A 15,683-nucleotide genomic window follows, 5' to 3' on the forward strand; every position below is an offset into this window, starting at 1 on the left:
TGTGCAAAGTACAGATTGCCATGATGGTCGCCAACATCCGAAACGGATAGGCACTACAAGAAGAAGAAGAAGGCATTTTTGTTTAGATTGTTTGGAATATTAGAGTTTATAGAAATATCTGAACCATTACTATTATTAGTTTTTTGAATTTATTTTCGTTTAAAAAAAAATAATCATCAGTGGACTGCTTTTGGCCGCCCCTATAATCGGTCGCCCGTGTGCGATGCACACTTTGCACACATGGTAGCGGCGGACTGATCTTTCAGATCGCAGTGTGCAAGTGCAAATATCTGAGGCTAAACGACCCCTTTATTATATATATTTTTCGACGCCTTTGACTTATTCGATCATTTGCTGTTAACTTCATTGCATTTCCTTTAGTTGATTTCATTTTGGCTATAAAGTTGGTACTAGTGCTATTATTTATTGTAAAAGTGGCAGCGGCTTGCGGCTAGTCAATATTTGTCATTAGTGTCAAGTTTTATTAGGAAAATACCCTTTTGTTTTTTTCACCGTTTTTATTTTCTGTGAGTGAGGTAATACATTTTATCAAAAATGAACAACATTAGCCCCACAGCAGGTAGGCTAGTATCCGTATTCAATGTAGTGTTGTTGGTTCTGCATCACTTTGTGCTTTCTGCCCACGATCACAAGTAAAAAATTTGATTATCACTATTTGGTCTCTGGTACCTAAAATTCGATAAGATTAATGATAAAGACTTATGTATTAGTTTTTTTTAAATACGAAATTCCATCATATTATGACGTGTCCGGTACGGCATACTTATTCTATGGTTTCGGAAGCAACTTCTTTTTTACTTACTCCTACATATTGCAAAACCTGTTGTAAACAAATACTTTTACTGTACTTTGAAATCGATTAGGATACGTGTAATTGGTTATTTATGTAAATATACAATATTCCTGCGACTTAAATTATTACAATCTATGGATTAATTTTTAAAATTACGATAGATTTTCTTCAATTATAACAATTATGGTTATTTCTGAATGAAGTTAAAACAATTAGTAATTTAACATATTTGTTTTTTATGGAACTTCCAAATACTTGAGAGTAGTCAAATCAATAATAACTTTAATGCCTACTTCTTGCCTCAATAATAATTTTTTATTAATTAATATGTATAGGCAAGAAATGTCTGATGTGTTAAAAACGTCACGGTGGGAACTGGTGGGAACACAAAATTTCCTTGTAGCTCTTCACATTACAAATATTTACGCATAAAAAATATTAGTTTTCTTTATAAATGATTTTATTTTCAACAATTACGTAATATGTCAAAACTGTAAAACAATTTTTTCGGATACATAAACTATAAACAAAGAGATGTCACTCAATTGAACCTTCTTGATCTCGTAGTCACTCCCAAAAATTTGAAAGTTATGGTGGTTGTCTATCTTACAGGACCGCGTAATTTTCAAGAATTTGGTGAAAGCTTTGCCTTCAACTCAACATTTATAAAAACAAAAACAACGGTATAATTTACCAACTTTCTCAGCCGCGTAAGCATTTCATTATTCATTGTATATTGTTTTGTTTAGCTAATATCTGGCATTTAGTAAAACGCATTGTTTTTTTAAAATGTGTGTCAAGCTGTTCGGAAGCATTATTGAAATATAATGCAAAATATTGAAGACACAAGTTTAGAATACATCGAAGATCCTTATTTTAATCCACAAGTTTCCAGTGCGACTCCGAGTTTAGATGAACCGGATCTGGACGAATATGACTTACTGGAAAATGAATTAGACTTGTTTGATTTGCGTCAGTTGGACTTTGATGAAGTAGTTCATAACAGTCTCTATTCCTATCCAGACGAATCGGAGTCAGTTAATGTGGAAGCAGAATTTTTTAATGTAAAGAGAGCTAATTTGATAATAAGAACTTTTTTTAAAAACAAGTTAAAGAAACAAGTCCGGGTAACATATTGTGATCTTACTAAACCATATCTAGCAAAGTTACCTAAAGATAGTAATTTTCGAAGATATTTAGATATTACTACTAACGGTAAGTAGCTAGTATTTTTATCAGTGAATATTTTTGTAATATGTAGACTACTTAATTTAAAATTTATTGGAATCAGAGAAGCTGGGCGCAAAATTATTTCTTGCAATATTTTTTAATCTAATGAAAAATTAAGAATAAAGTTTTATCAGAATTCAGAAATATTGTTTTCTACAAATTTAAATGCAAGGGACATATTTTTAGTTACAATTAAATAGTATTAAACCTACTTTTGTAAATTTGGTCCTGATCTTTTAACCCTTTAAACCCTGAATCATTAAAAACTGTAAACAAGTATTCTAAAAAGTTGTTATTCTGTTATCTTTATCATTTTATTTACAATACTGTGTTTTGAAAAAAAAACATGTTCCCAAAATGGGCATAATGGGAATACAGTAGATTCCCGTAAGTTCGGCCTCGGTTAGTTCGGTCTCCGCTTAGTCCGGCCGGCTCTCTGAGCATTAGTCACACACTTTGCACATCAAAAATCATTAGAAAAGAAAATTCAGAAAAAAATTACTGACTTTTTTTTAAGTGTTTAAGAAGCCAAACCACCAATGTGCAATAATATTTTTAAATTTTATTAGGCCTAGAGTTCTGAAAGTATTGTTTTATAGTATTTTTGTAACGGTCTATCTTTTCATATATTATGTTAAATATATGTCAGAGTATTCCTCTGTGTTGTCTTCTACTTAATGTACAAGTGTTTTGTTTTTGCTAGATCCATACAATCATAAAAACAATAAATGGGCATTTTTTAGATAAGCATCGGTTAGTTCGGCCACTTTTAAGTTCGGCCTAGGGTCCGGTCCCGAGGTGGCCGAACTTACGGGAGTCTACTGTATTGGTATCTACCTAGGTATATGTCACAATTACATATACATACAACAAAGTGACATCATTGCAGAAAAACTATATTTTATTCTTTACATATTGTAATACAGTGTGTCTGCATAACTTGGAACCATATGGGAAACTTTTTTTGTACGAGGTATGTCAAAAAACATGAATTTCGCTCAAGAGTAAAATACCTTTATAGTTCACAATATTTCAACTAGAAGAATGCAATTGCCTATTGAAACATAGTTTTTAATTCCGAACAACTTTTTATAATAACAAATTTCAATATTGTAAAAAATCAAGATACTTTACTCTTTAGCGAAATTCATATTTTTTGACATACCTCGTATAAAATTGATAAAATTTGATATCTTGTAATTGTTTTTATTTTATTTTATTTTATTTATCAATGCTTGCCTGCAAAGGTAAAACAGTATATGTGAAAAAAGTGAGTTTTGAGATAAATGACTTTTTGTTCTTTTGTTGTGCCGTTTTGTCATTTATAAAGTTAGACAAGTGAAATTTGGAATATAAAAAAAGCATGTTATTATAATAATTATTATAACAGCAAATATGTATAGTTTTTTAAAATGTGCTTGAAAAATGACATATACTGTTTTACCATTTTTCCAGTATACCCAAAGAGTATATAAAAGACTTTATACGTATATACCGTCGTGGGTGATAAAAATTCCCATTGGTCATACTATGGTAAAAGAGTATATGAAATGTTTATACTATTTTACCATTGGAATTGGGACATCGTTTTTATGAAATATGTTACCGTATAATGGCATATACCACATATATCCTGTTTTACCAGTAGAGTTTCAAAAAATAGATATAACATAATACCAGGGGTAAGCAGTGTATGATGATGTATACTATTCTGCCTTTGTAGAGTTTGTTGAATATACTGTTTTACCATAGCAGAGACGCAAGTACACGTACTCATATACTGTTTTACCAGTATCACATTTTGAAAACTAAATGAGATAGAAATAAACTAAAAATTGCATAAGAAAGAGCGGAAAAAATTACCCAGTTTCGGCGGCAAATTCAAAAATCGATTTTTTTCACATATACTGTTTTACCTTGGCAGGCAAGAATGGGCAAGCCCAATTACAATAATGTTAAACTCTAAAATCCTAACACTGACTATATCTACGGTTACAATACAAAAAGTTAATCTGTATTATTATACAAAGCAATACAAAAAGTTATCTATACAAAAAGTTAATCTGTATTATTATACAATGCAATACAAAAAGTTATCTATATCCATTACTCAAGTCAAGAGTACACAAAACCTGACGCAAGAATGAGCCAAAGGTTGCAAAGAAATCTATGTTATCATATTGATTGGCTAGTCTGGCAGTTCTTGAAATGAAGTTGTTAAATCCATAGTTAGTGCAATGTATAGGGTAATGGAAACTAGCTACAGATCTGGTAGGTCTAGATGGAACATGTATATTATTTTTTTTGAGCAAAGAAGAAGCAGCAGCTCTACCCTGAAGAATATTGTAAAAAGTAATAAGATCTCTCTTCTTATGACGCATAGAGATAGGTGGCATATTTAATGTAGCAAGTAAATCTGTATCATTGTAGTTGTCCAAGATGTTTAATTTGAAAGCAATCTGTTTAAGGAATTTATGCTCAACATGACACAAGGTCTCAATATGCACGCACCATAAAAAGGTGACCATACACGGGACGCATACTCAAGATGGGGACGGACAAGAGAGCAGTAAAGCGTCTTTAAGGCAGTAATCCCAGTAAAATCCTGTGTGCTTCTTCTGATAAAGCCAAGCATCTGAAATGCCTTGTTGACTACATTATTTAGGTGCTCAGAAAGTTGTAGAGTAGCATCCAAAGTAACACCAAGGTCCTTGATAAAAGGTACAGTATCTAGGCAATGCTGTCCAATCTTGTATTCAAAATGGATTGGGGATCTAGATCGAGAAAACGTAATGGCTTTGCATTTAGATGGATTCAGAGTCATCCCATTTCTTGTACACCAGTCCAACAAATTGATTAACTCATATTGAAGTTTATCACAGTCATTGGGAGATTTAATCAGACAGCTCAATTTTAAGTCATCAGCAAACAGCAAAAAAAGAAGAAGAAAAACATTCCTGAATATCGTTTATAAAAATGTTAAACAGAAGAGGCCCAAGATGTGATCCTTGAGGAACCCCTGAAGGAACAAGAATTTATTTGGAAAGAAAATTGCCAATTTTTACTATTTGTCTACGATTAGACAAATAGCTGCCAAACCAAGAAATCAATGGTTCATCAACACCAATCATTCTGAGCTTATGGAGCAACATACCATGAAACACCCTATCGAACGCCTTGGAGAAATCAGTGTAAATTGTATCCACTTGATAGCCCCTCTCAAGGGAGTCAAACAAAAAATCTACATTGTATTTTGGTTGCTAGACTATGCAGAAACTTTTTATAAAGAATAACTTTTTTTCGTAAAATTAATAAGTAAAATTAATAATAACGGTACTATCATAAATAAAAATGATGTTGGCTGTCCGTAATTTGAGGAAAATTTTCAATTTTTTTTTGCGGTTAGAATGGTTTAAATGCAGATTATAACAATTTTTAATTCCAAACAACTTTTTTTAATAACAATTTTCGATATTGTGAAATATAAAGGCACTTTACTCTTGATCGAAATTCATATTTTTTGACATACCTCGTATACTATTAATAAAATTTGATATCTGATGATTGCGTCTTAGGTTTTAGACTATGAAGAGCACTTTATAAAGAATGATTTTTTTTCTTAAAATTGATATTAAAAATGTTTCCCATATGGTTCCACTTTACGCAGACACATTGTACCTATAAGCACTATGAGCCTAGTAGGCCCAAGGCTTGATGTGCTATTCTTTTCCACTCCTTTTTGTCAGTTGCTTTTCTTTCCCAGTTCCTTACGTTAAGTCTTCTCATATCTTCTTTAACTCTATTACTCCATCATGACCTAGGTCTTCCTCTTCGCCTTTTCTAGATACTACTATTCTGGGTATTCTAGATGGAATCATTCTCTGCACATGGCCCAACCATCCAAGTATTTGTGCCTTCTTCTTCGTCTAGCCATTCACGTCCACATCTGAACATAAGCCTCTTCAAGCAGGGCCGGTTCTAGGGTTTTGAGCGCCCCGGACAAAACAAGATTTGGCGCCCTTTCATACGAAATAATATATACTGTAAATATGAAAAAATAGTAAAAAAGGCAAAAAATCAAAATTTCATTATAAACAACTACTTATGTAACAATATATTTAATCAAAAATAGTATAATAGTTATTGTTTATAGCTGATGCAACATATGGCGTAGCATAACAAACGCGTTTGAAATTCAAGCAATGAAGGAGCAAGACAAAAGATAAAGATAAATAAATGTACATTAAAAACAAACAGAAAAAATTTATAACGTTGTACTTTTACAATACCAAAAAAAGATGTTGATTATGCGCACTGCAAGCGCACAATCTGCATCCCCAATGACTAAATTGAGGGAGTGGGATCCACATAGCATAAAAAATAAGGAGGATATTCTTTGCAGACACGAGCTTGTATTGTACCCTCGCAAATTGGTGGAAAAGATTTACACTGAAAATAACAAAATTAAGTTTGGCAACATTGTGTGATTGTGTGAGTAGGCTGGTATATCAACAGGGCCGTATTGTGCTTTAAAATTTCTTACAATGATTTATCAATGTTGCTCCAATTAAAATAAAAAAGTTATGATTTTAAATTGAAAAGCATGCATATGTACATTTTCCATTACATAAAAGTTATACAGTGCTAGTCAAAAGTCCGTACCCCCCCCTCGTATCTTTTGAACGGTTATACATATAATAGTGAAATTTGGAGTGAGGAAATAAACGGACGTACGCTTCTTAACTAGTCATGACAGGTCACGTAATAGTGACAGATGACTTTACAGCGCCACTGTGACAGATAATTTTAAATGGGACCTTATGGCAAGTGACACCTCATTTGAAAGGTATTGAAAATAGCTCTTCAGTCATACTAATTGTTTTGGGTTTAAGTTGATTTTGATTTTGGTGAATAAATGAAATAAATATAACTTTGTAGTTTCGCATTTAATTCTTAAAAATTAAAATGTCAGCCCATGGTTATTTTGTCAAAAAAGTTGACATTTTTCAGCTCTCTAGTAGTTTTTACGTCAACGTCAACCTTTTTGACAAGTAACCATAGGCGGAGGTTTGAATTTTTATTAATTAAATGCGAAACTACAATTTTATATTATTTCATTTATTCATCCAAATAAACTTAAACTCAAACAAAATTAGTATAGCTGAATGGGTATTTTCAATACCTATCAAACAAGGTATCGCTTACCATAGGGTACCATTTAAAATTATCTGTCACAGTGGCGCTGTAAAGTCATCTGTCACTTTTACGTCACTTGTCATGACTAGTTAAGAAGCCTACGTCTGTTCATTACCTTCCTCCAAATTTCACTATTATAAGTATAACCGGTCAAAAGATACGAGGGGGGGTACGGACTTTTGACTAGCACTGTATACATTACATAAGTATCAAATATGAAAATATATTAATTTAAGTATAAATACTAGATACGGAAAATAAAAGTAAATTTCAGGTGAAGTATAAGATTTATTGGAAACGGCCAGATTTGTAGGTTTTGATAGTTTTATTTTAAGCTATAGTCCGAAGGCTGGTTTTTGCTGGTAATGAAGTATGCAATTAAAAATATTTATTTTTTACTTGCGTATATACCGTTAACGCAGGGAATATTGAATGCGCTAAAATTAGTTTTAACTATTTTTTCTTTACATTTAACCTTACAGGGACCCTCCCTCTTACTGCATGCTTGTATTAGTAACTGAAGTAGAATAGCGTTTTAAATAATGTACTTTTGTTATTGTTAGAATTATTAATAAAAAAGAACTTAACACAGTTAAATGTAAAACTAACTTAGGTATACACTTCAAAAATTTTAAAATTGTCAACTTGTTGCTGTAATGTTTTTTACTTCTTCTGCAATTAATTGGAGAACCGATGATGAAAATTTAGGAGCCACATTTTTTCTTCTTATATTTCCTTTTAATTGCGCCCATATTAATTCTATCGGATTTAATACACAAAAATAAGGAGGCAGTCTAAGGACGGTATGTCCATTATTCAGAGCACAATCATCAACAACATATTTCTTTTGAAATTGTTTACTTTGACTAACCTCTAATAACTGCTTTTTCGTATACGTCTCTTCAAAATATAAGTCTTCTTCATAGAGAAAGTTTTGGATTTGGGATTTATTCCAAGTAGAATTCGGTACCTTTTTTATTAATCTTGAATGGTATGAAGCATTGTCCATGACAATTACGCTGTTTTTGGGCAATTTTGGGATAAGAGTATTTTCAAACCAAGATTCAAAAAGGGCACTGTCCATATCATCGTGGTAGTCCAATGACGCATCTTTAATATTTTTGGCAGATACAAATAGTGCGTCCTCGATCCATCCATTTTCTCCGCCGCAGTGTAAAATAATTATTCTTTTACCTTTATTGGATGGTAAAGCAACTGAACATTTTTTATTGTTGTTTTTCCAGCCTTTTTTTACGGTGTCATGGATATCGTACCATGTTTCATCCAAATATACATTATTTGGTTTCATTTTTCTATACTCCATAATATTTCGAACATACTCGTTTCGCAAAGAAATTATTCTGCTGCTTTCCATGAGTGTCTGACGTTTATCTATAGTTCTATACTTAAAATTATTAGCTTTAAGGAAAACGCGAAGTGTTGTTGCTGAACAGGAAACGATATTTTTTCGAATTAGTTCTAGTCGAAGAGTTTCAATCGTGGGAAAAATGTTGGCTGCATACATTTTGTATATTGTTGTACTGATAGGCTCAATCAAATGGCTTTCTATTTTTCGGAACTTGCCACTATCTTTTCTCTTTTTTCTTGATGCAGATGTCCCTCCTATAATGGCATATACAGTTGTTTTTGGCACTTTTGTTAAAAAAACAGTTTCTTCAATGGCCTCGAATTTAGTAAGTTCAGAGCATAGTCCTTCATAAACATTTTTCACTATACCTTTGGCATCGTTAGAGAGATATTTAATATTTCGCTTGCTTTCCGTATAGTCGCCCTGTAAATCTTCTAATTGATGGGGATCTTCTTCTATTGGTGTTCCAACCTCATACTCGGAATTATTGTTCTCCCAAGGACGCCACATTTTAATTTATCACTATCTTTTCACTACAACAAGCACGCGCAACTAAATAAAGAATTTTTAAAAGAATTAATTAACGAATTTTTACTACGAATTAAAAAAATTAATTAAAGAATTTTTAATTAGTTGCACACGCAACTAAATAAAGATTTTTTCAAAGAATCAATAAAATAATTTTCACTGCAACAAGTACACGCAACTAGTTAAAGAATTTTTTTAAAGAATATTTTCCCTACAAGAAGCACATTCAAATCAATATATCCCAGGCTAAGTTTGAAATACAACTAACTGAATAGCAAATAACGGTTTTAACGGTATGTCTTGCTCACAACTATTTGCAGTCATAAATACCTATTAATTTATCAAAACATGATATATCTATGATTCACAAACTTTCAAATTCGGTTAAAGTGATTAGCAGATTATGTACACATTATTCCCATTCCAATAATAATTATTACGTTCGCAAAAGTTTTATTGTGAGAAAGTCCGGACGTTTATATTCTGCAGTCAGTTATCGGTAATATGACCAGGGATTAACAGATTAAAACTAGCCCAAGTGGTTATCTTCAAAGAGCCGGCTACTCAAATTACATAAACATATAATACCAAACATTGATAAAAACATTTTTACACATTTCCAGCGATCTCCGCGCGTATCATACACCTTTATTTCTTCCCTTCATGTTAGAGCCATTGTCATATCCTTGACCTCTACAATCATCTAAATTCAATTGAAAATCATTCATTGTTCTACTATATAATGAGTTTGCCTATGCCTCGATACCTAGAACTAAGGCTATGGGAAACAATGGAAGACCTCGAAGTTCCACGAATATTAATAAAAGCAGTATAAGCACTATACAAGAAGAACAAAGTAGCTATCAAAACGGGCAATAGAATGCATATTCATTTAAGACGAAAAATGGACTGCTACAGAACTGTTCCATATGCCTTTCCTATTTTAAATATTCCTGGAAAAAACCCTGAAACCATAGAGAAGAAGTGCGAAGGAATGGGTCAGTGGCGGCCCGTGAGGTAGTGCCATAGAGCCATGGCACTACCTTGCTAACTATGCAGAAACATATTTTTTATCTTAAAAACATTTTAATGCCTGTTTATTTTTTTTGTGAATATTTCTCTTTATTTTTATAAATTATATAAAATCTGGCAACTGTGTAGCGCAATGCAAATCTACCGACTCTGGCCACCCACAGCTGACCGGATAAAGGATGAAAATCATAAAAATCCCAGTGCCGAACGGCATAGTGGCTCGTGAGAAAAGAGAAAGATTGTATGAGCATCCTGTGTAAGTGACAGAGAGAGAGCGGTATTGCACTTTTAACATACGTTTAAATTGGAGTCTCCGTTCCAGGCTCGAAATCTCGAAAAGGAAGTTAGTGGATCTTAAGATACAATGTTTTAGATCTACATATTTCTAGTTTCTTTACGCGTTCGCTTGACGCTATTGTGTTTATTGTCTACTACTGTATTGTATATTTGTGTTTATACTCTACTATATTTTTTAATTTGTAATTATTAGTTAGTGCGTTGTGATCGTGGGTGTCGTAGGTATAAAAATAATATTTTGATTATTTTCTACGTTTAATTTATTTATTGACAATGAATCAAATTAGTATATTAAAAAACTCTTTTGGTGGTTTTTCGTTAGAAAAAAAAAAACTACAAATTAAAGAACTCGGTCGGCCTTTACCCGATTTAAAAATTGAAAAACAAAGTGGAAATGGACAAAAACTTCGCTGTCGTAAGTTTAATAAAATTATTTATGATAAAAATAGCTGGTTGTGTGGTTGCGAACAAACTAATAAACTCTTCTGTTTTGTATGCGTTTTGTTTGGAGGTGACGAGACTTGGTCAAACAAAGGCACCGATGATCTTGTACATATATGGGAGAAATTGAAATCCCATGAAAAATCTAAAGTGCACATGAATAACGTTTTTAGCTTTTCAATGCTTGGTAAGTTAAATATAAAAACCCAATTAAATTCAGCTTATCGTGATACTCTATTTATATTTTATATCCTTTTTGACCATATCGTAAAACCGCCACAAAAAATTTAGGCAGCTGCCCGGATTCTGACACTACCTTCCTAAAGTTATACGAGCCGCCACTGGAATGGGTATACCAATAACAAAATAATAGGCTGGAAATAGACGAAGGTAAACAAATCAAAGGAACAGACAAGTACAAGTATTTAGGTTTCATAATATCAAACAAAGGAACAACTGAAGAAGCTAATATAAAACATAGACTAGGACAAACAAGAGACTGCATATGAAAATTTTGAAAATTAACCCGTTATTTTTGGACAAGAACATCAGTATAAAAACAAGAGGAAGAATATATCACACCATGACAAGAAGTATCCTGACTTATGGGTGTGAAAATTGTATAATAAATAAGTAAACCAAAAACAAAATAAGAGCAATAGAGATGAAATTTCCAAGGAAAAGCTGTGAGTACCAGCTAAAGCTAAGAGCAACGAAAAAAGATCGAATAAATAACAAAGAGATTAAGAAAAGAATGAAAATTTACTCAGATATACAGAGTGCCCCGAAAAGATTGGTCATAAACTACAACACATATTCGGGGGTCAAAAATATGTTGATTGAACCTAACTTACCTTAGTACAAATGTGCACATAAAAAAAGTTATAGCCCTTTGAAGTTACAAAATTAAAATCGATTTTTTTCAATATATCGAAAACTATTAGAGATTTTTTATTGAAAATAGATGTGTGGCATTCTTGTGGCAGGAACATCTTAACAAAAAATTATAGTGAACTTTGTACACCCCATAAAAATTTTATGGGGGTTTTGTTCCCTTAAACCCCCCTAAACTTTTGTGTATGTTCGTATTAAATTATTGTTTAAAGTATTATTAGTTAAACAAAGTGTTTTTAAAACTTTTTTGCCTCTTAGTACTTTCTCGAAAAGCCAGTTTTTATCGAGATATTTTGAATATTTGTCAAATCCACCACCTATTTGTATATGGTTAAGTACGATTATAGAGACCTGGTAATAATATGAAAAATCTATAATTTACATTTTTATAATATGAAAATATACTAAGAGGCAAAAAAGTTTTAAAAACACTGTGTTTAACTAATGGTACCGCAATAAAAGTTTAATTGGAACGTACACAAACATTTGGGGGGTTTAAAGAACGAAACCCCCATACAATTTTTATGTAAACATATTAAAAAAGAAGCCGCATCTCGATAAAAACTGGTTTATCGAAAAAAGACTAGGAGGCAAAAAAGTTTTAAAAATATTGTGTCTAACTATTGGAGCCACAATAATAATTGAATTGGAACGTACACAAAAGTTTGGGAGGGGTTTAAGGGAACAAAACACCATAAAATTTTTATGGGGTGCACAAATTTCACTATAATTTTTTGTTAAGATGCTCCTGCCATAATAATGCCACATGACTATTTTCAATAAAAAATCTGTAATAGTTTTCGAAATATTGTAAAAAATTGATTTTCATTTTGTAACTTTAAAGGGCTATAACTTTTTTTATGTGCACATTTGTACTAAGGTAAGTTAGGTTCAATCAACATATTTTTGACCCCAGAATGTATGGTATAATTTATGACCAATATTTTCGGGACACCCTGTATAATAGACTACATAGTACAGAAGAAATTAACCTGGTACGGACAAGAAGAAAAGCAGACAAAAAACGTTGGATCAACAGAATAATAGAGTGGAGCCCGATACGAAGAAAAAAGAAAGGCAGGCCCGAAGATCTTTCAGAGGTGAAGTGGACGAAGCAATGAAAAGAAGAAATTTGCAAGAAGAGGACTGGCAAAACAGAAAGAACTGGAGAGAACGGTTGAGTGAAGGAATACACTGAAAACTATGAAAATTATAAAGGATACAGGGCGTTTCTAAATAAGTGCGACAAACTTTGAGGGATAATTCTACATGAAAAAATTATGACAGTTTGCTCTATAAACGTATGTCCGCAAATTTTTTGTTTCCGAGAAACAAGGTGTTGGAATTTTTCTAACAAACTGGCAATTTAATGATATTTCAAATAAAAAATCATTTTGGAATTCCTCGTTCAATTTGTGACAAAAATTTACCCTTTTTTTCATACGACGCGCCGTTTTTTATGCAAAAAATAAAACATCTTAACGCTTACAAAGTTTTCGAAATAGGTTTCTATACATTCATATGAAGAAGAACTTGTCATTCCTAATTCATACATACCCAGATTGGGAGAAAAATTTTTAAAAGAAGAAATAAATCACCTTACAATGAAAGAATAGGTAAATTTAATTACTAAGACCGATGAGAATAATAATTTAAAAAAATCACTTCAAATGTTAAAAATTCTCATCATTTACATCATGACCTCATGTGCAATAAGTTAATATTATGATTTTCTACCATAAAATAATTTATTTTTTTATTACGTGGATAGCTACTTACCAAAATTTATGTAACGCAAAAATAATAAAAATTCATTAATTCCACAACCAATATTTTACAAAACTTTTTTTATTCCACTTGAAAGCACACGAGCAGTGTTAATGGAAATTTACAGAATGACAAAATTATTTAACCAAAAAGTTTTACGACATAGTAATACAGAATACAGTAGGTAGATAGTATGTATCACTGACTATTCATAATTTTGTTGATAATTTAAAATTTGATCTTCGTCCATTTTTAAAGTATATTGTTGACATAATGTGATACTTACGTGACAAATGACTCAAAAAAATGAACAACCTTTGTAGATCGTAAAAAGAATTTGTCTGCATTAATTTTGTATGAATGATAAAAACCAGAAGAATTCTTGGTGGTATTATATTTATTAGTGAGCTTTGGTTTTAGTCTAATAATATTTTTTTTTGAGTTATGAATTCTCACTATAGATAGAAATATTTTTCTTATAAATAATATTAGAATTATTCAAACAATGTCATAGGAAAAATGTTCAAAGTTAATATATAACATCAAAAAAATAATGAATGAAAATAAATATATTTTATATCGGCGTCCTTCAAAATTTAGCGCCCCTCAAAATTTGGCGCCCCGGGCGGTCGCCCGGCTCGCCCGCCCCTTTATCCGGCGCTGTCTTCAAGTCTTCCTTTCCATTATTTTTTGTTGTACACTACTTGTCGCCTATTTTTCCCGGCAGTTCGTTTCAGATCATCTGTCCATCTCATAGGAGGTCTGCCTCTGGGTCTTTTGTGTTGGTATGGTCTCCAGGTTAGAATTGTAGTGTGCCATTTGTTTAGATTGATGTGATGATTTTTGTACCACATCAGTGACTTTGGTTTTCTGTCTGATCCATGTGTTTGTTTTCCTGTCCTTAAGTGATATTGCATTGCGTCCTTGAGCATTGCTCTTTCCATCGTGTGTTGAGTGACTCTGAGTATGTTCATATACTTTTTTGTGATTGTCCATGTTTGTGCACATATGTTAATATCGGAATAATGCATGCATCAAAAACTTTAGATCTAAGATGTAGTTGAATTTGCTGATTTCTGAGTATACAGGGTGTCCAGAAACTCTACCGACAAACGAAGACAGGAGATTCCTCAGAAAATTTTAAGACAATTTAACCCAATTCACCTAGTCCGAAAATGCTTCCTAAGGGAGCTAGAGCTCTTTGAAGATGGCGTCATGTAATTAGTTTTTCTTAAATACCTCCAGAACGCTTCTATTTAGAAAAACGAAAATTGGTATGCATATTTACTTTCCAGAAATAAATCGATTTCATCCATTGCGAATTTCTAGTACCGGTCATAGGCGTCCGTTTTGGGTAGGGCAACGGTTATTATATAGCATAACTTTTTTGTCTTTAACTTTAAGCGTTTTTGATACTGGATTATTAAATTGTGAGGTATTCTAGTACTAAAAGTTACTCTTGCTTTAAGTCGGTAGGACGCACCGTTTTCTAGAAAAATCGATTTGAAAGTTTTTCGTTCTGGAAATTTGAAAAATAATTGAAAAAATTTTCAAAAAAAAAACGATGTATTTTACCAATTTGAAGCAAGAGTAACTTTTAGTACTCGAATACCTTATAATTTAATAATATAGTGTCAAAAATGCTTAAAAATTAAAGACAAAAAAGTTATGCTATAAAATAACTGTTGACCTACCCAAAACGGACGTCTATGACCAGTACTAGAAATTCGCATTTAATGAAATCGATTTATCTCTGGAATATAAATAAATGTACCAGTTTTCGTCTTTCTAAATAGTTTTTTTTTTGAAAAAAAATTTTTAAATTCAAAAAACGAAAAATTTTCAAATCGATTTTTCTAGAAAACGGTGTATCCTATTGACTTAAAGCAAGAGTACCTTTTAGTACTAGAATACCTCACAATTTAATAATTCAGAGTCAAAAATGCTTAAAAAGTAAAGACAAAAAAGTTGGGCGATAAAATAACCGTTGCCCTACCCAAAACGGACGCCTATGATCGGTACTAGAAATTCGCAATCAATGTAATAGAGTTATTTCTGGAAGACAAATACGCGTACCAATTTTTGTTTTTCTAAATAGAGGCGTTCTGGAGGTAT

General features: G+C 32.0%; 1 protein-coding gene across 5 annotated transcripts in view; it reads left to right on the top strand.

Moving 5' to 3' along the window:
* Nucleotides 1-404: 404 nt before the first annotated feature.
* LOC114331756 (uncharacterized protein F13E6.1) overlaps nt 405-15,683 on the top strand; it is a 77,523-nt gene continuing 62,244 nt past the window's right edge. The window contains exon 1 of one of the 5 annotated variants that reach the window (XM_050648220.1): nt 405-580. In XM_050648220.1, coding sequence (XP_050504177.1) covers nt 556-580 — 25 coding nt within the window. In that variant the 5' untranslated portion in view covers nt 405-555. Of the gene's footprint in view, nt 581-1,507; nt 2,030-15,683 lie in introns of those variants that run through there. The other 4 variants (XM_050648219.1, XM_028281405.2, XM_050648218.1 and 1 more) reach the window with 4 other exon arrangements.

The sequence above is a fragment of the Diabrotica virgifera genome, chromosome 4, assembly GCF_917563875.1.
Source record: "Diabrotica virgifera virgifera chromosome 4, PGI_DIABVI_V3a".
Taxonomy (NCBI): Eukaryota; Metazoa; Arthropoda; class Insecta; order Coleoptera; family Chrysomelidae; genus Diabrotica; species Diabrotica virgifera.